At 37.6% G+C, this 26,383-nt stretch overlaps 1 protein-coding gene across 1 annotated transcript in view; it reads right to left on the reverse strand.

The window, feature by feature from the left end:
• Positions 1-26,383, reverse strand: part of LOC136881077 (PR domain zinc finger protein 10) — a 312,840-nt gene that overhangs the window by 117,797 nt on the left and 168,660 nt on the right. The window contains exons 15-17 of the mRNA XM_067153695.2: positions 21,601-21,675; positions 13,133-13,364; positions 2,958-3,113 (exon numbers count right to left, since the gene is read on the reverse strand). Of these exons, the coding sequence (XP_067009796.2) occupies positions 2,958-3,113; positions 13,133-13,364; positions 21,601-21,675 (463 nt within the window). The remainder of the gene's footprint in view (positions 1-2,957; positions 3,114-13,132; positions 13,365-21,600; positions 21,676-26,383) is intronic.

Here is a 26,383-nt window from a genome sequence, read left to right on the forward strand (position 1 = left end):
TGTGACTTTTGGTGTTCCAAACTATGATATAACACTATTCACCCATATTTTGATATGGGGTGTTTGAGAATATTCGGCAGCAAGACACGAAAAGACAAGAAGAATGCTAATGGTACAATATGTGTATTGGAAAGAGAAACTGGATGCCCATTAAACTGTATACAGCAATCTAAAATAGAGATGTGCTATAGCAGACTCTGACTAGCTCTCTACACCAGCTTAACTAGCAACACTCCAGCCAAACGACTATTCAGCTACTGCAGTACCAAGGTTCTTCCTGTCCCCATTCACACCCGGCACCAGTTAAAAGTTCTTAAAACATTGACGACGGGCACCGAACGGAGGCTGATACTCTATGTAGACCAGACAGTTCAAGCCTCCAAGAAAGAAATTACACTGCTGCAATCAAACTACTGTAACTCAAAAAGTATTCAAGATATCGACCTCAAACTTGGAACAAGTACTCACTAGGCTGCTTAGTAGTCTGTATGTTGTGATACCTTTCAAAGCAGTAGCCTTTGCGGCTCCATTTAATAGTCTTTCTAAGCACAGTGTACTATGAATGTGCCATTTGTATACACATTGTTTTCAAGTATGCAAGGATTTCTCTTTATGGCTACTCCCCATTTAGCATTAGTTGTTAATCATTAGAAATATCTAATTCACTGTCACTCGGTACCTGTTATAACTGGTCTGTACATAATTAATCACAATTATCGGTAACCATCGGCAAGTGAATACGCTGCCCAATGTTGACATCCGCAGTGGAGATCCAGCAAATAGCTCTACATATCTGACATCATTTTGTTAAAAACATCAAGGTTTAAAGAAAAAAAGTTGCAGCAATAATTTATATTCCATGACTACACCGTTCGGAACTCCTAACCTCGCCCACAATTTCATCAATACTCAAGAAAACACAAGGTGAATAAAAGTGAGAATTCTCGTAGCCCGTCACCTACTGTTGGCTGTCACCTACTGTCAGCTGAGAAACTACGAGAATTCTCAGGGCTCGTCACCCATGTGGCACATCAGACCATGAATCTGCATATAAATGTTGAAATACTTTGTCGTCACATAAGGCATGTTGCCATGTACAATGATTCTCGGCACGTAAGAACACCCGTGTATATACAGTTTCCATGGCTACAAAGATTGTACAATTAAAAAATTACATCAACACTAAAATCTATAATCCCTCTACTACATGATATGATTGAAAGTAGTTAAAATTATAACCTACAGATATCACAACAAGCTACAAACGATGCCCGTCCGTAAAAACGGAAATCTCCGGGGCCCGTCAACAACAGCTGGCCACAGTACTACGGAGATCGGTCGTCAATGTGTTAAACATTTACTCCCAACTTCCTACTCTCTTGCCCTTAGAGATTCAAAAGTTGGCCACCTCTGGTGCTGTGGTCTGGGGGAGCACCCAGCCTTAACATTAGATAACTGCTGCTTTTTCTCCGTTCTATTAAACAGAGTTCACCCAGAGAACCAGTCGTGGCGTAAACATGAGCTCGTGCTTGGGTTAACGTTTATTGGTTAGTGCTGCCGCGGCACATCTACGCGGAGACATGAAACAAGTTCGTTAGCCACATCATGGCTAATGCGATCCTAGATGCAAAATGTCTGAAATATAATTCCTCAAATAATTTAAGTCTGAAAAATATACAAGAAACGATTTGTATTCATTGTTATTTAATATAAACATGCATTTCAAATTGAAGAGAGCCAGGGACGCATGCGCACACGCTTGACCTGCCATTTCTTAAGCTGTGAGCTTACGAAGCAAGCAGATACAGTGAGTGAGTGAGTGAGTGAGTGAGTGAGACATTACATGTTCTTGTGCAATATGGATCACCGAGTTGAGGGAAACCTTTGAAAAGTGTCAAGAAGACAACTGTACTGTATGTTTTTCATAAATTTTGTGAGAAATACCCGGCTTTGACTTTAAAGGATATTCCGAAGTTGACATTCGAGTCCACTGGTGTTTCGGAGTGGAGTAGTAATTCCGCGTGCAGCGAACAACTGCACCAAGGATTGGTAACAACACCTGGGAAATCGAAGAAGCGCTGACTTGGAAGGAGTTCGTCCTTTATCAGATTCTGATGAGGTTAAGTACTGCACTTTTTTGTTTTGTTTTAATACTGCCTTTTCTATGCTATAAGTTTCCCTCTAGAATTTTATCGACATATTAAATGCGTGAAGCTTTACTTACATGTGCTGTTGTGATTGATGATTTATTACGTATTTACGTTTCGGCCATAAATTCAAATCTACCTTTGTTTTCTGATATGGTAAATATCCACATATCATTTTACATTCGATTATTGATTACTTCTCGCGGACAGCGAGTATAGTTTGTCTCGTAATCCGCATCACAATTGCATGTCAACTACATGTTTACATCAGTGGTATCCGACAACAGTCGCAATCAAGCAAAGTAACGACAGTTTCAAGACAACCCATGTGGTTCTTGCCATGTGCTCGAGAGTAGCCCAGTGATTCTCCAAGCAGCGTTCACACAGCGGGTGGAAACATACGGATACACAATGTTCTTTGTTTACATCAGGTTCGGTTCTCTCCCTTTACCTCACAACAGAGTCTACCAGTCAACAATGACCACTACCCATCTTATTCTATACTCTACTGATGAAGGCCACAGCTGAAAAATGGACCTACGTCTTCCTTTTGTGAGTACTGTACTCTATCCACACGTTCTTAGACGGTATGTCACTGCTCTCCGTCTGTCTCCTAAACAAATATTTATTTTGCTTTGGCTGGTTTTCTTATCTAAACATTATAATAATTGTAATGGTAAGACCTTTCAGCTTTACGAAATTAAACAATATCGTCAGAGAAATAATGGGAAAAACCTCTCCTTAAATAACAGCTATTTTGTATAAATAACACATTAATATGCGTGGAAAAGGAATTGCTCAGTTTGTTACCTGTAACCTATCTTCACTGGCAAATGCTTTATAGCACAGTTCACACTTCCAAGGTTTGGCAGGATTGAGAGATCCAATGCGAATTCTACGAAACTGTTCCTGGTGTTTACCATGCTCTGAAACATGCTCGACGAGTTCACGCTTCGTAGGGAACACCTAGAATTCAGAAAAATTAAATAATCAGAGTTTCATTTTACAATACACTTGGAAATGTAGCACACAGGAATATCATAGAGGAATGCTAGTATTCTAGGTCTATGTTTTGTGGAATGAGAGTCAGGTCCTGAAATTAATGAATGGTTGCCAAAGATAGATTCTTTTGCTTGCAGCCTTCCACACATGGATCTACTATGTAGAGAGAGACTTCTAATTCAAGATATTATTTGTTTAGTGACTGTAAGATGATGATTGTTGTTTAAAGGGGCCTAACATACATGGATGGATGGATGGACAGACGGATGGACAGACGGACGGACGGATCGACAGATGGACGGATGGATAGGAAGTTAAAACAATCAGTGGATCGGACCCGCAATGCCCCACATACCCAGAAACTAGCGTTAAACAATAGTAATATTGACCAAGGGACTGCTTCCAAAGCACAATACTGAATCGATGATGCTTGTAGATGAAAGGGGTCCAAAATCCAAGTCATCAACCCCTCATAATGGTACTTATCGCTAGGAAAGTAGAACCATGGTATCTGTCAGGTCACGGTACTAATCAAAAGTACCGTAGACTAGCAGTATTCCACACATTATGGTACTACTCACAGGTAATGAAATTCGCACATGTAACACAGACCTATGGTGTTTCGCATATTGCGGCACCATTTACAGGCAACGCGAACCTATGGTGTTCATCACAAGTGTACTAACTACAGGGACTCGGTACTATCCCATGGTGTTCCTCATATAGTGGGTACTAATCATAGGCAAGCCAGACCATGGTGTCGCTCACCCATGGTGTTCCCCACGTGATGGTACTAATTACAAGTAGTCTCATGGTTCTAATTCGATTATCCCTTGGTCGGCCCTTTTAGTCGCCCCTTATGACAGGCAGGGGATTCCGTGGGTGCATTCTTCGTCTGTGTCTCCCACCCACAGGGGGTTGTGTGTTTAGTCCGCGAGAGCTAATTTATTTCGCTCAAGTCCGCTGGCAAGTCGGTTAGGACCTCCCTATCCGCCATCTGGGACGCCAGTGTAGTAGGTTCGCGGTAGTAACTATAACGAAACAGTGGTCCACACACAAAGGAACTGTGAAGTTATGTATTCCTCATATTCAAAATGATCACTTATGAGACCTGTGGAAAATGTCTCTTTCACAGGAACGTATACTATGTGGTGTAAAATATCATCTTGGATTTGACCTGTGGAATATGTCTATTTCAAAGAAACGTTTACTATGTGGTGTAAAATATTATTGTGGAATATTTTATTTGTATTTCCTTTATGTATCTAAATTTGGAAATGAAACTACTAAATTGTAAAGGGTTATTATTGTTGAGTGATACTTAGTAATGTTCTGGAAATTTTTGTTTGCACCAGCGCCAGCTTTGCCTTCTTAAGAGAGCGAGGCAAGATTTCGTGGTCTTTTCGTTTCTCATCAGTCCAGTGATCAGACGCACTTCGGAGATCCTCCCACCCAGGATGGTGTGCCTTGGGGAAAGCACTGTTGGTTTCATTTCTGCCTTAATTTAAATTTGTTTGCTTGTATTTTCACATAGGAGTTTACCCCTACTCGCCAGACTCGTCACTCAATTATTAATATGCCTTAGCATTTTAGCTGGGCTTCCTCGTTTGAATTTGGAGGCATTCCCCTTTTATTTCTGGTTCTGTAAACTGTGTAATTAGTAGATTAATTTAATTTGCCTCTGGGTTTGCCTCCAGTAACTTTGTATCACTTGGTGCACGCTAGTTTTTCCTCTGCCCTGCATCAGACGTGTTTTTGGTGTGGGAGCAAGTTGAAGTGGCCTCTGCATCAAGTTTAAGTATTTCTGACTTCCCCCTCTGTTTCCATTATTTGGCACGATTGTCCGAAAACGTGTTAACTTTCACTTAATATTGTATTTGTATCATGTGGTTCCTATTAGCCTTAAACGTTATATTCTGGAAGTTGCATTATGTTAAGTATCTTTGGTTAGCCTCTTTGACTTAAAAGAAAAGCCCTTGGCAAATTATATCTAATTTGTTGTTTGAGATACCGTAACTAGATTTTTGAATTGATGGATTTTGTTTTGAATTTTCTTTGTAATGTTAATTTTGAAATTTAAAAAATATATATTAACAGATCAAGGGATCACCGTTGATGTTTCGTAAAATCAGCAACCTACATATCCCCATGGCCCTGGTGAGGTTCCCACATCTGCTCCATATCCTACATCCTACAGTCGTCATGTTGCCCAACCTGATGCCATTTGTTTACACTTGATGCAGTTTATCTGATGTTTTGATTTGTGCTAAAGAAGTTTAAGTACCGTGTAATTTAAGTTTTCCTTTTTCTTTACTATGTGTCGTGTAACCACTGGAAAACGGTTACATGTTGGTAGCCGAGCAAGTGATTGATTGTGGACGAAAGAAAAGTGAACGGTGATCACCGTATCGAACCTAAAAAAGCTTAATGTCTAAAATTCATAAATCGCCTTGAAATTTAGTTTTTGCCTATCAGGATGGCTCGTGCTGTTCCCAACCCTTTCCATTTGAAAAGGTAGCATTAATTTACGACCTTCAAATCCGTAAACTGAATTCGACAGGCAATGTGAGAGATGACACGAGCCTATTGAAACAGTCCCTTAATTTGCCGGTAACCATACTTGCGTTAAATGCAGACAAATTGCGTGAGTCTTTGGCGGTGGTTAGAGATAAATTGTCAGAATTTAATGCCATTCTTGTGTCTTTCTGTTCTTCTGAGTCCTCGCATGGCCAATTAGCACGGGTTAAAGCACAGTTACAACACTATGCGGACCAAATTCGGGACTTGTTGTCTCTTAAGTTGTCAGCAGATTGAGCGGCAGGAGTGTGAATCCTTATTAGTACAATTTTCGAGGATATCTGACAAAATCGTAGGCTTGCTTGAAGGGAATGAATTGCCTGATGCAAGTTCTGAGGTTCGTGTCTACCTCTTCTGAATCGTGTGAAAGTATTAACTCTGGTTCTGTATCTGTAGCTTCTCAAACGTGTACTGAGGTCACTAGTGCTAGTTGTTATTCAGGGGACTTATGTGAGTAATGCTCCCCTAGGATCTTCTCCTGCTTTGTTTCAAGTGCTACAGTACCTTGCCTTCTTAAGAGAGCAAGGCAAGATTTCGTGGTCTTTTAGTTTCTCATCAGTCCTGCGATCAGACGCACTTCGGGGATCCTCCCACCCAGGATGGCGTGCCTTGGGATAAGCACTGCTGGTGTCATTTTCGCCTTAATTTAAATTTGTTTGCTTGTATTTTCACATAGGAGTTTACCCCTACTTGCCCAGACTCGCCACTCAACTACTGAGATGCCTTAGCTTTTTAGCTGGGCCTGCCCGTTTTATTTTGGAGGAATTCCCCTTTTCTTTTTGGTTTTGAAAACTGTGTAATTAGTAGATTAATTTTATTTGCCTCGGGGTTTGCCTCCAGTAACTTTGTATCACTTGATGCACGCCAGATTTTCCTCTGCCCTGCATCAGACGTGTTTTTGGTGTGCGAGCAAGTTGAACTGGCCTCTGCGTCAACTTTAAGTATTTCAGATTTCCCCCTTTGTTTCCATTATTTGACGTGATTGTCCAAAAACGTGTTAACTTTCACTTAATATTGTATTTGTATCATGTGGTTCCTATTAGCTTTAAACGTTATATTCTGGAAGTTGCATTATGTTAAGTATCTTTGGTTAGCCTCTTTGACTTAAAAGAAAAGCCCTTGGCAAATTATATCTAATTTGTTGTTTGAGATACTGTAACTAGATTTTTGAATTGATGGATTTTGTTTTGAATTTTCTTTGTAATGTTAATTTTGAAAAAAATATATATATATTAACAGATCAAGGGATCACCGTTGATTTCTCTTAAAATCCGCAACCTAAGTATCCCCAAGGCCCTGGTGAGGTTCCTACACCTGCTCCACATCCTACATCCTATAGTCGTCATGTTGCCCAACCTGATGTCATTTGTCTATACTTGATGCAGTTTATCTGATGTTTTGGTTTGTGCTAAAGGAGTTTAAGTGCCGTGTAATTTAAGTTTTCCTTTTTCTTTACTATGTGCCATGTAGTTAAACAGTTAAAATTGAAAACAGTTACAATTTGGAATGATTACACTTATTTTGCTTTGTGTTTAAGGACAATAATGACAGTGATTCAAGTGATGAGCTATTTATGGTGCAACCTTATTCTTCTAAGATTATTACTAAAAGTGAGAAAAAGTGTGAGAACATCATCTCTAGGGTAACGTAGCCCTTTATTTCTGAAACTTATTTTAGCATTATTTATATTTAGTGCACTTTTGCTTTCGGATAGATTATTACATAATGTAATCCTTCTGATTTTTAAATTAATGGACAAGTGATTACTAAAAATCAGCATTTACCGCAAGGGACCAGGAACAATTTCTGCTGAAGACAGTTTTTGCTTCATGAAAGTGTTTTACAAAATACTTACTGTACGTTCTCCATTTATTTGAACTACACATTAATCCGATCACTTTTCTTACCAGTGGAGTAGACACTTGAATACACATCATATATTATTAGAATACATAAAACTGATAAATTTTCTTATCAGTAAACTACTATACATTCTGCAGCAATCAAAGAGAGTTTTCTCAATTGCAGTGGTCTAATTCCTGACTGCCTGACTTTCCACTAAAACCTTAGCCTCAGAAATTACAAGAAATATATCCGAATAAGTCTACCATAGAGGGAAATCCCGTAGCTGCTTTAAACTTATGACAAATTTTTGGTAAGTCTTCAATCCACATTCTATTGTTTCTCTTCTTCTTCTTTTTTCCTGTAGACAGAACTACAGATGGTGAATTCCACAGATGATAGCTATTTGTAGAGCAGAGTACCACACACAAAGTGGGTTGTCCAGGCTGTCTAGTCGGTCAAAAAAAATAGCCGACAGTTAATTCCCAAAACAACAAACTGGGAAACAAGGAATCTACTGTGCCATTTGCAGTGCTTGTCCTTAAAACACAGACCATCTACAATGTATAGGAGGTTGAAATATTGCTAAATGATCTACTAGGAGGATTGAAAATTTTCTGTATAAGGACTTATTTTGGCTTCTGTTTAAGAGTTTGACAGTATTCCCTTAATCTAGAATGATTTACATTACATTTTATGCCCAAATCAAGGAAGTGAGATGATTTTCCGTTAAAGGCAAGTTTAATAAAGGAGAATAATAAAACTTAGATTTCCACCTATTCAATACTTTAAAAAGCAAATATAATATTATGATCTCATCTTTATTTTATTGCTTGATTGTTAAAATATAGGACATGTTTTGTTCATTTTTTGAACATCTTCAGCCATAAATATTTTTACAAGGTTAATTGGTAATATTGTTCCAGAACTTACGCTTATGGTTTGCCGTTAACAAACTCATCAATCACAAACTTTCCAAAAAAAACTATTAAATATAAATCGTTTATATATTAGGTCGTGGAACTTAGATTTCCATCTATTTATTTTAAAAAGCAAATACAAAATTAGTATCTCATCCTTATTTTATTGCTTGATTGTTAAAACATAGGACATGTTTCGTTCATTTTTTGAACATCTTCGGCCACAAATATTTTTACAAGGTTAATTGATACCATTGTTCCAGAGCTTACACTTATGGTTTGCTGTTAACAAACTTATCAATCACAAACTTTAAAATTCTATTAAATATAAATCGTTTATATATTACGTCATCTAATTAAGAATGATATGACAATTTGTTGAGTTTGAAATTAAAACTTATTCTAATACTCAAAATACAATGCCTATAGATGGTCTCTGTATAACTACATTTACAATCTATTAAACTGCTGAATGTCTTAAAAAAATTTCATTGTTTGCTCATAAAAACATTTTGTTAAAATCTGACGTAAACTTTTTCACATGTTATGCCATATAGAAATGAAATCTTATTACACTCTCAAAACAGCTGAGTTTACGCGTAAGTGTTATTCTGTCTGTCAAACAAAACGTCTAAACTGATGCACCATATTGATTATAGGTATGAATTTTGTAACACTTTAAAATATTTAACATCAGAATTTGTTAGATTCACAATTTTCTTGCAGTCTTAACCAGTGTATGACAATCTTATGAATGTAAGCAGGGTCTACGTAAGACGGGGACACTCAAGCTATGGTGATGGATGAGTAGTGATTTCTTCCAAGCTATGTAAGTAACTACGGAGACACACATACAACACAAGGAGTGCAAGTAGAACGACAAGCATTCGTCAAACAGCTGAAAGCACTAGCGTAAACATAGGCAGGAGTAGAAGGGGTAAGTGCTGATCCTTCAGCGTTAGTTTTCCGACATCACACCATTTAGCATATTCTTATGTATATTTTCCCTGTTACAGATATGTCAACAGTCTTACTTACATAGCTTGGATCACTACTCATCTATCACCAAAGCTTGAGTGTCCTCATCTGACGTTCATAATATTGTCATACACTGGTTAAGACTACAAGAAAATTGTGAATCTAACAAATTCTGATGTTAAATATTTTAAAGTGTTACAAAATTCATAACCTATAATCAATATGGCGCATCAGTTTAGACGTTTTGTTGGATGAACAGAATAATACTTATGCCTAAACTCAGCTGTTTTGAGAGTGTATTAAGATTTAATTTCTATACAGTATAACATGTGAAAAAGTTTATGCCAGATTTTAACAAAATGTTTTTATGTGCAAACAACGAAAATTTTTTAAGACATTCAGCAGTTTAATAGATTGTAAATGTAGTTATACAGAGACCAACTATTAGGCATTGTATTTTGAGTATTAGAATAAGTTCTAATTTCAAACTCAACAAATTGTCATATCATTCTTAATTAGACAACGTAATATATAAATGATTTATATTTAACAGGGTTTTGAAGTTTATGATTGATAAGTTTGTTAACGGCAAACCATAAGTGTAAGTTCTGGAACAATGTTACCAATTAACCTTGTAAAAATATTTATGTCTGAAGATGTTCAAAAAATGAACGAAACATGTCCTATATTTTAACAATCAAGCAATAAAATAAGGATGAGATCCTAATTTTGTATTTGCTTTTTAAAGTATTGAATAGGTGTAAATCTAAGTTTTATTATTCTTTTAATAGACTTTCAATACAGAAAAAAATGAGGATAGTCTCTTGCAAAGGCAAGTTTACCTTTAAGACAGGTTTTACTGTAATAATCAGATACCGGTACGAAGTACATCATCTTACACCGATGGTATATTAACAATAAAACATAACGAGGAAGCTTAATAGTTTATTAGGGAGTAAATAACAAGAAACACGGAATAACAGGTAATAATCATGTCCATACCATTGGTAATAATCTAGCTGGGTTGTCAACAGAGACTCAAGAGCTTACTGCATAATTAGTAAACAATTCATTTTGGTTTTGTAGAGATAAGGAATTAAGATACTAAATTCATGAAGGGCATATTGCTGTCACTATGAACCAGCAGAACATGGGACTTTGTTGGAGAGTCAGATGCACACGTGGAACATGAAATAGTGGGGTATTTCCGATTCTATGAGTATGAACATACAACAAGAAATGAGATTTTAAAAAATTGTGCATTCAAGAATAGCATTAACAATTCTATGAAGAATGTAGAGATCTGTATTCTGCAGTTGTTTACTCATTTCCATGATGTTTAAGTATATCAGAATTTCTCTGGTACTAACTGTCTCAGAACAGGATTACAGGCTTTCTCCTTGTACGCAAATAATTAACTATAATTGTGAGAATGGTCAAGGTCCATACAATCACTAAAAAGGAAGTAAAGCATTTCGAAGAAGTGGAATTATATGAAACTGAATGTCTTTCTTTACTTTGCACTAACACATCAAAGGTTTTCATCGATGGAAGGATGGGAAAAGGCTAGGATTGGAAAGGTAGCGACCGTGGCCTTAATTAAGGTACAGCCCCAGCACTTGCCTGATGTGAAAATGGGAAACCAGGAAAGCCATTTTGAGAGCGGCTGACTGTGGAATTTGGACACACTATCTTCCAAATGCAAGCTCATAGCTGTGCGAAGAAAGTGTTCTAGCCTTCTTTTACTTGCAAATGACAGCAAGATATTTCCACTGCCTATGAACAAAACTATGGCAAAAAAGTGAATTGTGTGTGCCAGTCTTCATGTTTCTGTCAAAGCTTGTGACTTAGATTTCCACAGGCAAGTCATCAAGCAAAATGTATCACATGTGGTGGTTCTTACAATATGTATGTCCACCCTTTTCACGTTTCGCTATGGAGTCAGGTATGATGTGAGATGAATCTTCGTAAAGAGTTTTTACAACCGGATGCCTTTCCTGATGTCAACCTCATCAGAGGAGTTTATATGATGAAATGAATGACATGATACAAGATAGCAGGAAATAAGAGGATGAAACCCGGTTCTGGCACATGGCCTACAACTGTCGAATAGCACCAAGGGGTCTGCTAAATGCTTTCTGTCCCCAGCTGCCGGACAAAGCACTATCAACAGTATCATATGCCCTCACCTCATATGAGCACTGTGAAGAGGTTTGGAATTGAATCTAAGCTTTTGGCAAGCAATCTAGTGATCAGATATTGTGCACCACCACCTTTCCAACCCTATCAGACAACATTCTGATGGGGAATTATTTTGGCCAATGGGACTCAAACCGACTAAGCACGGTGTCAGCCCCTATAGACATGACGCCTTAACAACCACGGCCACCAGGCGGGTTGTGGTGGGGCTTACAACAGTACTACAATTATCCAAATACCAAATACTGTATTTCTCGGAAACCAAGACAACGTATTTTTCTCAGAATCTCGTGTGAAAATGACGGGTCGTCTTGCATTCGCGACCTAACAGTAATGAACATGACTCGCAGCTACCATGGTAACCATGCTGTTGCTTTTCACCCTCCACGTGCACGCACACAAAACTCGTTGACAATCCACGTCCGCCTCTTTATTATACATAGCTAGTCGCGGCAACCGGTTGTGAAGTGCCCCTGTGTAACATCACTGGATACGTACTGTACAAGAAAGGCACTCGTATGATTTTACAAAGCATTTTTTAAGCCTGATTTAATTGTTTTTGAAGGATAAGTGGGGGTCATCTTGCATTTGGAGAAATACGGTATGTAAATCGATTTTCATGGCAGCGTACTGACCTTTTACACTCTCACCTTCTTCCTCCTTCAGCCCAATTTCTTGTCAGTACAGCCCAGTTACGGCTGTGATGCAGTTGTTTAGTATACTAGTGTGCGTGTAGCATACCAATATAAGATTCTGCTATTGTTGTGAGTGAGAATGTCAACAAAATACAAACATGTAGTGTTATCAATGAAGGATAAAGTGATGATGAACTGGAAACAGGACCTACCGCTAGTGAAGCCTTCACCCGACTTGCAACCACCTTAAAATGGATGGAACAACAAAATGATGTGATCCTGTGCAGCTTCTTGCCATCAAGCGCCTGTGAGACCTGTGAGAGTATTGGCCTTAAAGCAACTAAGTTTGTTGGATTTATTTAAAAATAATAATTGTTTTAGAGTGTATAAACAAAGAGTAAATTTCTTTTCTGTAGTGCACAATATGAAGAGTAAGTTTCACTGTATTTTTAATTTAGAAATTACTTTTGCGCTCAGATATTTGAAACTCTTGTTCTTTCATACTTATACTATCCTACTGCAATTTCACAGAACAGTAACATGATGCTAGACTGACACAGTTCTGACCCAATTATATGTATTTTTGCAAATTTGGATCATGTCAATCCCCAATTATGCTGGATAATTGGAGTTGTACTGTAGTAAGGATTTGAAATGGAACAGAACTAGAAGTATTATAACAAGAATATCAATGGACCTTATTACTAAGGAGAGATCTGAATTATTCATCCTTCTCAAATGTATGAAAATATATATTTAGCACACTAGGGTAAGTAAAAGAGAGAATTTTAATGCTTTGCATGCAGACAAAAGAAAGTATAAGACTGTTTACCTTGGTACACTGTGGACACTGCAGATCCCCACTCTCCACAAGATACTCTCCCTCATGATACATTGTCATGAAGTCTGACGGTAGACCTGTGATGGTCTCAGTTTCTTCCAGGTTCTCTGCAGCATGTGCCAATGTGTGCAGATTTAATACCGATGGATTGTCGAAAGTCAAGTTGCAGTGTGTACAGAACCACTCAGTCTCACCTGACATTAGGGGGACAGCACCATCGGTCCTGGAGGCCAGAATAAGAGTGTAACTATGAGCGGTGTTTCACAGGTTAAAATATTTTAGTATAGGACCTAACAATTTAATTTTTAGTACTTATCGCAAATAATCCATCTCAAACTTGGATGTCAATTTTCTTAAGTCGGGTAAAAGCTACCATCAGGACTTAAAGGTAAAGGTAAAAATATGATACATTGAGAGTAGCATGCAAATTAATCCAAACACAGACGGCTGATTGCAGAAATGATGACTAGTTTTAAGCCTTAAACAATGTCTAAGTCGATCACAATCTTCCATTGCATAAGCAATGTTCAGCGGTGTTTAGCTAGACGTCTTTTAAAGTTTCAATATTGGTTCGAAAATGGAAATAGAAGTATCTTTCATGCAACTCTTTGCTTGTCGCAACCAATGAAATTCGTTGGTGCGTGCGCCAAACGTTAGTCAACTGTCGACCTGTCATCTTCTTACACATTACTCAAATATGGCTAAGTATGACTTGCCCACAGATAAGAATATCGCTTTCGATGGAAATAAAATCTCATAATATTATCGACACTAAAGCGACATTGTATGAGGAAGTGTAGCTTTGATTATAATGTTGTTATGATGAGTATAATCGAAATAGCTTCTGGGAAGAGAAGATAAAACTATATCATTGTGAAACTGAATGAGCTGTACGGGCCATATAGATGTAGCTTGCATTCTAGAGATCATACATTCGAAACGTATCATCGGCAACCCAGAAGATTGTTTTCCGTAGCTTCCCCATTTTTACATCAGGCAAATACTGGGGTTGTTATTATGGTCACAGCTCTTCCTTCGCAGTCCTTGCCTTTCCCTATCTTATAGTTTCCAAAAACTAACCTCAATTAGTGGGATGATTCCAAAAAACATACACACACAACCTACATTTTAGTGCCACTATTATGTGGGCTTACTTGACAGGAAATGCAATAACTTAATCCCTCCTTGTTGATGTATATGACAGTCCTCTGATGATCGGGACAAGTTATTCTGACATGGGTGTAGTCAAAGTGACCTATAATTCTGGGGAAATTATCCCAAATATAATAAAATATATCGGCTGCCAAGAATTGTAGTCAAGTTGACAGTTACTGGACTGTACCCTGCGTCAAGTTTCATGCTACATAATCTCTAATTGTGATTCACTCCTAAAATCTGAGGGTAAACAGTGTTCTCGGCAGTGTTTAAACATGGACGGTTGAACATTGGTTTTAGACAGTGTCTAAGTGATAAATAACATGTTTGCAATGCAGCGGCCATACTTAGACATAGTTTCACCGTAAACATCGTCTAAATACCATTTCTGCAATTGGCCCAGAGTTTCTAAGACTTTTTATACCTAATGTTAGCAGAACTGTGTTCCTGCTTTCCTGGTGTGAGGCAGCATTACTGTCGACATTACTGGAGAACATACTCTCCATGCAGGTTTTCCAGAGCACTCGGCTCTCTAATCCTCATTCAGTAATGAGAAATTGTATGTGGAACTAGCAACACTGAAATGTGAAGTGTCTGTCCTGACATCTTGTGGCTTTACCACAAAGCTTTCACTCTTGTCATGCTTGCCATGTTAGTGTGTTGTGTTCTGATGTTATTAGCTTGTATTCTGGAGTTCAACTGCAGCAACGGAGTGAACTGATAATCACTATGACTGCAAGCAACACCAACCATGTCACATGACAAGTGATAAATTTCATATTCGGTTCTCTATTGACTTGACAATTTATGACAATAATTCTTTATAAGAATTTATTAACAATGGTCCACCTATTTAATACAGGTTTGGCTATCCGCTCCTATGCCAAAACTGTGAATGTGACAATGTTCTTCCTATCCAGTATTTCCCTAATGACTGGTCACACCTCCCAGCCACATATTGATATGCAGTGCATCGAAACAAATTTCATTGAGTTAATTTTCCTATGCTAACGTATAAAAGAAAAATGAACCTTACTGCACCGTACTGTAGGAATGACATATTTACCCGCTGCTAGAGTACGATGTATTTCAGGTTCATTTTCCTTAACACGCGCAATGAATCGATGAAATTAAATTATGGTTTCCTTCTAGGAACCTTATTTGTGATATAAAGGCCAAAGGCAGGCATTTATACAAGTGGTGTCACATGCTTCCCCTAGTGCACCGTCACTGCATTGTCCTACATAAGAGGCTTGCAGTGGTGTCTCAACGATGCACTAGCGCCAGCGTGTTGGAAAGGTGTAGCAATCCAACTGATGAGCCCACTGCTACACTGGGGCGAAACACTGGTAATTTCACAATTGAAAAAGCCTCATCATCATCATCATCATCATTTCCCTTTATCCAGCAGTAGCCGGGTAGGGGCAAATATGGTTCCTCTCCACTTTCTTCGGTCTTTCCACCACTCCTCCTCCAACACTGTGTCCCAGTCCAGGTTTCTTTCTATAATGCTGCGTTGGATGGTATCCTTCCATCTCAATCGTGGTCGTCCACGGCCTCTCCTTCCTTGGATTTGCATTTCCATCACCTTTTTTGGCATTCTTTCGTCGCTCATTCGCTAAAGAGCTTGAATGTTTTTAACATTTGCAATCAATGAAATTAAATTATGGTTTTCTTCCAGGAACCTTATTTTTGATACTGTGCCATTGCATTTTATGTCAGGTAAAAAAAATGTCGCCTAATGGTTGAAAGAAGTTACGTGAAATGCATTTAAGCAGAGCGAAGGCGAACAAGAGTATGATTTAGAAGTTAATACGGGCCTAACTTCGAGAAGAAGAGCGTGATCAATATGGCAATGGAAAAAAAGGCAAAGAAAAGCGAGCTAGATTGTTTAAAAAAAAAACTGATTACAAAACTACAACATCGCCAAGAAAAGCAAATGGATGACAAGTTTTAAATCATATCTAATGATAGATAACAAGTAATATTTAAAGGGAAGAAAACGAAAAGCACTTCAGAAAGAAATATACCCATTCACAGAAGAAGTATTTCATACAAGAGAAGAAGAGAAGAGACTGACAACCACACCAAGTTGCTATATGATAGCCAAGATAGCAGTATACAGACAAGAAATGTGTTCCACCTATCAATACTTATTTATTATAAATGGATTTACATTAGTACCAGTTTCGGCCTTCCGCGGCCATCATCAGCAATTATTATAGCCATAAGACAATAGCACAAAGATGTTATTATGTTTAGATAATCCAGATGTCTAATGGGGATGAAAATAAAATATATTGTAGTAGTGTTTTGTCTATGTGTGGTTAAAATATCTATGTCGTCGTCATAAGACCTAGAAAAAAAATAAATATATATATATAAATATATAAATATATAAATATCTATGACCAATGTGGTAATGAAGGCTACAGTAAACTAAAATCTATTGAGTGTACATTGGACATATTGAGTACATTAAACATATTAAAATACATAAAGCACAGTATACAATACTGAAGTTAAACACACTAAAATATGGTACATGTATATTAAAACACTTGTTAAAATTTGAGAGTTGGTGTTGCGTGGAGTTCCTTCTTCAATCTTCTTTATAGTTCTTGTGCTTCTATATCTATGTTAATTTAGTTGCATAAAGTGATCTTTGAGAATATTCTATGGCTGATATATGTCATATTGATTTGTGGTGAAAACCCTTGTCGTGAAAATTTTTAAGTACTGTGTAATTCAACCGCTGATATACTTCAGTAGGTTTTGTGATAGACTGCAAGTCTTGAGATTAAATTTTGATTCAAGGAGCTGTTGGTGGTGACACCTCTCTCGTCTGTATTCGTGTTGTAGTTATTATTGTTGTTATTGTGGAGGTCGTGTAGCGTTATGTTTGGAAGCTTGCTGTGTGAACACATTTCTTGTCTGTATAGTGCATCCAATCAATACCGGCAAATGAAACTTACACATAATAATATGAGATAGCAGTAGTCGACGAAATATCGAGATTGCCAAGTTGAATCCAAGATATATTCACGAAGAAAGGAGAGAAAATAGAAATTACAAGGAAATAACAAGCAGATTGTTAAAACCTGATCATCTTGGAAATAAAATATAGATTGGAAGCAATACCAAGATTCTCATGATCCAATTCAGAGCAGTCTTATATAGAACAGCAGACTCAGAAAAGCAATATATATTATCAATTTTATAAGGATATCGATATGGATTCCCATATTTCATCTGTATATTTCTTTTCTAACATGAGTCCAAGCAAGAAGATCGGCATGAATTCCAGTTAAATGTTCAGTGGGCGGCCCTAGAGATGTGTTCGACACCGCGGGATCGGTCCCCCCGAGAAGGAATGAGAAGGCAGCGGGTCGTTAGTTTTCCGAGTGGCCAAGAGAGTAACAGGTCAAGGCTGGATGGCAGCTGAGTCGCCCCAAATCGGAGAATGATTGAGCTAAGTCCCATAAATTACAATTCTTACTTGAAATAAAATATAAAAATGTCTCTAACCTAAAACAGAGAGTATGTAGTTGTAGTATAGATATATGTCAATGTAAAGTAAATTTTAAATTAAGTTCTCGCATATTACCTAAATCAGAGTCTATTAATAAGAATTGAGCAGTTTTTCAATGTTTATAGAATGCATACGATGCTGTAGATATGCACGTCGCCTTGATGATATTGAATAGGTAAAATTTACTACGTTAGAAAACAGCAATGTTTGAGAACTAGATATTATAATGTATAAGGCAACCTAATGTTTAGCATGAAAAGCATATGTAGGGTTAAGTATGGATATGCAGGCAGATATGTGTTTTCGTTGTTATTGAAAAGCAAGGAGTAATGTGTTGGTAAACTAGGGAGTTAGATATCCTCGGAATGGGATAATATATGACCCAGTGTAATTTAAATAGCTACAGTTATGTATGCCTTGTCAAGGGAGATGTATTTATGAGAAGAGGTTGAGATGTTTAAGAAGAAATGAATATATACAGAGAGGGTTAAAATTGAAGTTGTAAGCCGCGAGTTGTACTAAATGAAGTGTATAATCATCGAAGAGAATTAACATTAGCAATGCAAGGAAGAAATAGTTTGGGATACGAGATGTAAGTAGCTTAAGAATGGGTCATGTACAGACTACATTGAAGTACTAAGGAATTTCATCGAGGGAACATAGAAGTATATGAGGACATATCTGATCGAGAATAGTGAATGCTAAGCCTGGTCCAACTTACATTGTGGGCATATCCATGCAATAAAGATGAACATGTTAGGTGATACCTATATCGAACATCTCATGTGTGTCTAATATTATAACATATTGAGAAAAGTGTTGAAATAATTTAATTTGTTGTGCGATAGTCGTAGTCAAGCTGTTCATTGAATTTAAAAGAGCTGTATACAGGCAATGGAGTGTTATACTACATTGATGTTGGAGCACAGTTTTAAAATAAAAGCTGTAATCAAATAAGAATTGGCAGGCTTAGAAGTCAGTTAGAAATTTTCATTTTGGAGAATATGATAAGATTGAAATATCCCAGTAAATTAAGATCAGGTTAGTAGATGCAAGATTTTGCTGTTTAGGGAAGAAGTGGAACTTAGCACAACATTTCAAAGGTAGTCATAAGGAATAGTCAAGAGGATAGAAAGATAAGTTATGGTCTAGTATACAAAATCAAATTAGGAAATTGATAGTCCATCGACAAGAGGATAGAAAGATAAGTTATGGTCTAGTATATAAAATCAAATTAGGAAATTGATAGTCATGTTGAATACAGTATTGTTTCGAGTAATCTACATATTAGTGGATACGTGCTGGAAAGGAAGTGAAGCTAATCATTACAAAATAGGTATTGTATGTTGGTTGGCTAATCTTATAGAAAGTGGATGGTCATACTTAGAAGATAAAAGACTACTATATTCTAAATAATATTTCCCATGAAATTTATTTGAACCTCAAGTATTATGAAATGATTTATGTCACAGTAATTTTGCTCTTTCCAAGATATTCTAGTTATTTAATAAACCATTTTAGTTAAAAATTTACCATGTGACAAGGTTATTTATTGATAGATATTGTAAGTTAAGGATATAGATTTAAGCTAACTGCGTTTCCTTTTCATCTTTCGCATCGCATGGTACGTGGGTGGAGACGTCCACCTGAGATATTGATAGGCCACAGTTGTGGAACACCATACCCCTTTCTCTGACTCCACGTTTAAGCTTAGATTCGTCAAGATATACCCTGAGATCACCATGAGTAGTCAGTTTTCTTTCACTCTCCCACTAGACACGGTAGTTTGGTGCAATACTAATACATTTTGTTCAAACATATTTTCCACTGCGCAAAACACCTTTCATACTCGTCTTTTCGGATGTGTTGCAGCACCGCCTTTGATTCTCTTTTTACCTCTGGAATGTCTGCAAAATGTTTCTTTCAGCCTTTTCATCTGGGAAAACAAAACAAAATCAAAAGGTTTGAGATCTGATGCGTAGGGTGAATGAGGAAGCACCATAATGCAGTTTTTCACCAAAAAATCATGCACAAAAATGGCCGTGTAACCTGCAGCATTGTCATGGTAGAATAACCTGTCCCTAATCGATCACAAATCGGGCTGTTTCAACCAAACACACTCGCCCAACTGCCTCAAAACACTCAGGCAGAAGACTTGGATCACCGTTTGATACTTAGGGACGTACTCCGAGTGAATAATGCTGCAAACGTCACAAAACCAGATAACCATTGTCTTTAAGGCTGATTTGACTTGCTGGGCCGTTTTCAGGTGAGGAGAGTTGGGTGCCGTCCACTGCAATGACTGTTGCTTTGTCTCGTGGTTGTACCCAAAACACCACGCTTCATCGCCGGTGATCATTTTGTCGAAGAAGTTCTCATCCACTTCCAAGTGGTCCAACAAGTCATGGCAAGCAGCAACACAAGCTGCCTTTTGATCAGGAGTCAACAAGCAAGTGATGAATTCCGCCGTGATTCGTCTCATTTGCAAATCTTTGACTACAATGCACTACAATGAGCTATCAACAATCAACAAATTAATTTAAAAACCACCTAATCGATACTTTATTTTTTTGCCTTGGGCAAAATTAAAAATACATTAGCACACACAGAACATGTTTCGACCACTTAGTGGTCATCTTCAGCTGTATAAAAATAGTTGAGATGAAAAACATTTGGACAGTAAGCACATTATACCTTAAAACTATGTCCCATGGGATCTTGAAAACTATTGCTCTAGATATCTAAAAGAAGGGAGGGGCGGGGGTAAGGTAATATGTGTGGATGATACTTAAATTACAATTCGCATCTACAATTGTGTTGAAAAAACTTATTAACTAATATACATATTTAAAATATTTAAAGCGTCTGTGGTGTTACACTTTTTGTAATAACACTAGGTGGCATGAATAAAAAAAAGTCAGTGTTTGAAACAGTCTTCAGGCTTTTGTGAGAGGGTTACTTAAATTAAAATTCGCGTCTACATGATGTTAAAAAACTTATTTACTAATAAACATATTTAAAAATTATCTTCAAGCGCCTATGGTGAGGCACTTTTTAAAAACACTTGGTCTTGAATAAAACGTCTATGCAGAGTATATTCCAGTCTTCAGGTATATGTTGTTTGTATTTTGTGATGATATCTCCTTAAATGTTACTCATTATGTTATGGTAAAAGGCTGTGTTGACTGTCTGATTTGCAAATATTACTCTTTAGATTGTGGTGAAAGGATGTGTTGATTGTTTGAATTGCAAAGGTCCTTTGGTAGCTTCTCTGTTATATAGAATGGCGGTCTTCTAATTAGGGCAGCTTGCCTCACGATCTTAACTGGAAAGATGTTTATTCCGCGCCGCCTTGAGGAACTGTCTTTGTACACGATCTACTACAACGCTACTACACTACTACACAACATTTATAACCCCAAGTAAAAAATAATTAATAAACATAAAAAAAACAATTTGTCTTATACAGTCTAATGCAGAATTAAACAAGGAAAATATTGGTATTACTCATTTTGTAATAGGCCTATCGGATTGTTGGTAATTAAGGCCTAAACTCGAGTGTCCATTAGAAAAAATCCGACAGTAGGTCAACGGCCCCTGGAGGGTACAACTCAAGCTGTATAATCATTTAGAATATGTTTCTATTATTTTGACTATCCTTGCGAAACTTCTGCACATACTAATACACTTCATGCATTCATTTTTTTTTTAAACGCACACAAAATGCAAGTATACTCATTTGAAGTTGAAGGAAATCTCAAGTGTTTCTTACCCGTCTGGTTTCTTGTCGAAATCCATTTTAGAGTTGGGATTTAAAACAGCAATTTTGTGGTGCTTACGCATATGCCTAAAAGATCAAAATATCAGGAATTAATGGACCAATAATTTTAAACTTTTAAAAGGATACATGGGCAACCTTACATTAGAATAATGTTCAACATCCCAAGAACAGCAAAGAAGTACAACAACAACAACAACACCAACACCAACAACTAGATGTACTGAATGAAAACATTGAGAAGTATGGCATGAAAATCAGTACAGAGAAAAGCAAGACTACGGTGATGTTGAGAGGGGAAAGACAAGGAAAAGGCACTGTGAAAATTGGTTGTCAGAGTCTGGAAATTGTGGACATCTTTAAATGCCTAGGAAGTGAATTAAAGCAAAATGCTAGGGTGACATGGAGATTAGCAACAGGGTACAGCAGGGCAATGCATTCTACCAAAGTGTAAGAAAACTTGTTTGGAGCACAGAAGTACCAAGGAAAAGTAGAGAGATAATGATCAAAATGTATTATGTACCCATACTGACTTAAGCAGCTGAGACTTGGACTTTGATTAGCAGGCAAGAGAGTAGAATTCAAACCAATAAGATGAAATTCCTAAGAAGTATGATAAGAAAGACAAGGAAATACAGAGCGAGAAATGCAGGTGTTAAGAAGGAAGTTGGGACAGGAAAACTAAATGAGAGAGTTGAAAAGAATAAACTAAGGTGGTTTGGACATGTAAAGAAGATGGATGAGAATAGAATTCCAAGACAGATGCTGGAGGCAAAGTGCGAGGGTAAGAGAGCAAGAGGAAGACAGAGAACAAGGTGGATTGACTCAGTGAAGAGCGGCATAAGAAGACTAAATTTAGACTGGGACAAGATTGTGGAAGAGGAATGGTGGAAGGAAAGTGGAAGATGGAGAAGTGCCATAAAGACCCCAACCCAGCAGGACCTGGATAAGGAGAAATGATGATGATGATGATGATGATGATGATGATGATGATGATCCCAAAACACAGCTCAAGAATTATGGATTTTATATTCTTCTCACCCTCCTTTACCATTATTTTAGTTAACCTATAAAATAAATAGAAAAGCAAAACATCACAAATACAGCACATCTATTTGCAATTCCTGCATTCAAGCATTTCAAAAGTGCATTTTAAAAGATGCAAACAGAACAGGTTTCTGCCAGACACAATCATCATCATCATCATCATCATCATCATCATCATCATCATCATCATCTATTCCCTTTTCCAGATTCTCTCTGGGTAGTGTACCAGAGCCCTCCATCTTAGCTGATCTTTCCACCATTCCTCTTTTAGTACTTTATTGCTATCGACTCCCCTATTTTCAATACAGTCCACAACAGAGCTCCTCCATCTCATTCTAGGATGTCCCCTAGGCCTCTTTTCAGTCTCTGTATCCATGAATGTTCTCTTTGGTATTCTCTCTCCCGGCATTCTTATCATGTGTCCAAACCATTTTAGCTTTGCTATATCAATCTCTTCTTGAAGTTTACACACTCTCATGCTGCTTCTTATTTCCTCATTTCGTATTCTATCTCGTCTTGTCTTTCCCTGTATGCTCCTCAAGAACCTCATTTCAGCTGCTTGCATCATACTTTGGTTCTGCTTAGTTAACGTCCAGGCTGCTTAAGCATAGGCCAGTATAGGTTTATAATAGGACGAGTAAAAAACCTTCTTGCACTTCATTGGCACATCTTTGTTCCATACAATGTCTCTCACACACTGGTAGAAAGTTGCAGACTGCTGCATATTTAAATCAATTCCTCCATCCAAATTTCCATATTGTGATATGACGCTGCCCAAATATTAAAAAATTATCACTGCTTCAAAAGGTTCATTTCCTATTTTTACTACTCCCCTGGATTTTCTGTAACTTCTTGTCATGATCAAAGTCTTACTTTTTGCAGTACTAATCTTCATTCCAAAATGTCTTATCTCCTCATTCCATAACTCAACTTGTGCCTGTACCTCCTCTTCAATATCTCCCCAAACTAGAGTGTCATCAGCAAAGAGCATAGACTTTACTTGCTCGCCCATCATCATCTCCATGATATTATGTAGATGATGATTATGATGATTATGAAGAGTAAGGGAGACAATACACTTCCCTGTCTTAAGCCTGTCTCAACTCTGAAACGTTCAGTTTGACCCACTTTGGTTCCAAAACAGCTTTTGCAATTTTGATACAGTCTGCATTGCATTGTTTCATTGCCAATCTGTGCCTCTGTCAATGTTTTCCATACCAAATTCCTTGGGACACTGTCATATGTTTTTTCAATATCTAGAAATGTTCCTAGCATATCCTTTCCATATTCCCAATACCTTTCCATCATTTGATGAAATGTAAATGTGGACCTGCCTCTTCTGAATCCATACTGGTGTCCTGCCAATCTTCCATCTACTGAAGTCTCTTATTCCTTTATCCAATATTCTTTCAAGGATCTTAGCTGCATGAAGTATCATTGTTACCCCTCTGTAATTTTCACATTGCTTCCTGTCTCCTTTCTTGAAAATTGGTATAATGACCCCTTTCGTCCACTCTTTTGGAACATTCTTTTCTCTTCATACCACTTGAAAAGTCTATCCGACCACTGTAGACCAACTGCTCCTGTTGCTATTATCATTTCTATGGTGACCTCGTCAATTCCAGCTGCCTTGCCCCGTTTCATTCTTTTGGTGGCCCCCAGAATCTCTGCCACAGATACCTAGTTTTCCTTATCTTCCATCTGCACTAAATCTGGTTCTTTTATTTCTCCTTGTACCGAGGTATTTTGCACGTTGTAAAGCTGTTCAAAGTATTTTCCCCACCTCTGCAATATATCCTGCTTCTGTGTCATCACTTCCTCCTGTTCATTTCTAACGCGCCAGAGGTCACCCCCGTTTTAGAACGCGAGAGGTCGCGCGAAGGCAAATTGCTCACGCTTAATATTTTGATGAGCTGCTATTTTCCTTTTGCAGTGAATGCTCTGATAAAAATATAGATATGTACCCTGTTTAACTGCCTTTCAACTAGTACTAACATAATTACCCAGTAAAAATCTATATATTAAAAAAATTTATGAAAACTTAAGTCAGTCAGTCCGGCCATTCTATCTGGTCGATTTCCTTCTTTTTTTAACTGAAAGGTATTCATGCACAGATTTGTCATCAGGTACTATAAAACACTTAACTTCCGCCCTCCTCAAATTATTTGATTTTTCAATTTTTTGTAATTTTGAAGCAATCATATCTTTGGTTCTAACTGAGGTACGGAGTTCGCTTTGGCCTAAGAACACTCAGTGGATCAAGCTCTTTTATTTCAGCTCTTAATTATTCAAATTGGTTGATTCTGAGGAAAGTTATAAGTGCACATTCAATTTGATGTCTCATTTCTTCAACATTTTTCTCATTGAGGCAATCATATCTTTCGTTCTAATTGAGGTACGCAGTTTGTTTTGGTCTAAAAACACTCAGTGGATCAATCTCTTCCTTTTGAGGCAATAATTACTTAAATTGGTAGATTCTGAGAAAAGTTATGAGTATATTTGTCTCCATGACAAAGACCTTTGAAGGACTTTTTAACAGTTCAGCGCGTAGTGTTGTTCTAAGCAACATTTAATTCAATTTCTTTGTGTGATGTATTTTCAAGTGTTTTGTTGACATAATATTACACTCTATTACTACAGCAGATCATGTGCTTTATTTCATTAACTCGAAACTTTGCAAATACATCCGTGGGGATAGTAACGAACAACACAATACTTTGTACATTGCGGGCGGAGCCAGCGGGAAACTACTAGTATTTTCTGAAGGTAAAAAAATGAATGAATTTCTTTTCTGGAAAATCTGGTAAAATTACGCGAGTTTTTAAGGAGTGCGAAAGGTTATGCGTGAGCAAATTGCCTCAACGTTTGCATCTGTACATTTCAATGTATGATTTGGTTACAATTCAAGATAAAACTACAGCACCACACTTCACTGAAAGCCACCATAAACCTCATGAACTTTACTTACGAAACTTTCCTGGAAATGCAGTCATGTAAGAATGCACTATGCGAGGGGTTGCACAAAGGCAATTTGCCGCCGCAGATGCGAGAGTGAAAGAAAACTTAAACTACTCCGGAACGCAGCAGGCAATACACTGACGATAATCAACGTCAGGTGAGAGGGAGGGGGAGGGGAGGGATGAAACGAGCACCCTAAGCCCTACAGCGGCTAGCAACGAAATTATTAACAAAGATTTTAAAAGTGCTGCAAACTGCCACGGGCGCGACCTCTCGCATGTTAATGACGTTAGCACCTTCACCTGGGTTTTTATTATTTTTAGCCCACTGGAATAAGATCTTTTTGTTCCCAGTTGTATCTTCTTGCAGAGATTCAGTGAATTATTGCCAGCATTTCTTTTTCTCTTCTTGAACCACCTTGGAGCACTCCTTCTTTGCAGTGCCTGTATTCTGTTTTGCATTCTGTTGTCCTGTTTCTCAGCCATCTTTTCCAAGCTTGTTTCTTCCTTTTAACTACGTCTTTTACCCTGTCATTCCACCAGGGCGTTTCTTGATCTTTCTTCATTCCCGATACTCTTCCACAGGTCGTTTCTGCAGACTCAACCATGACTGTTTTAAAGTATGCCCATTCTTCTTCGACCCTTTCGATGTCTTCTTTAGGTATACTTGTTTTAATGTGTGTCTGGAACTCTTCATTTAATTCCTTCTCCTGCAATTTCCAGACCCTTGGCTTTCACTGCCTAATCTCAGTCATCTTTTGTATCTTTCCCAT

Source organism: Anabrus simplex, chromosome 9, assembly GCF_040414725.1.
Source record: "Anabrus simplex isolate iqAnaSimp1 chromosome 9, ASM4041472v1, whole genome shotgun sequence".
In the NCBI taxonomy this organism is placed as follows: Eukaryota; Metazoa; Arthropoda; class Insecta; order Orthoptera; family Tettigoniidae; genus Anabrus; species Anabrus simplex.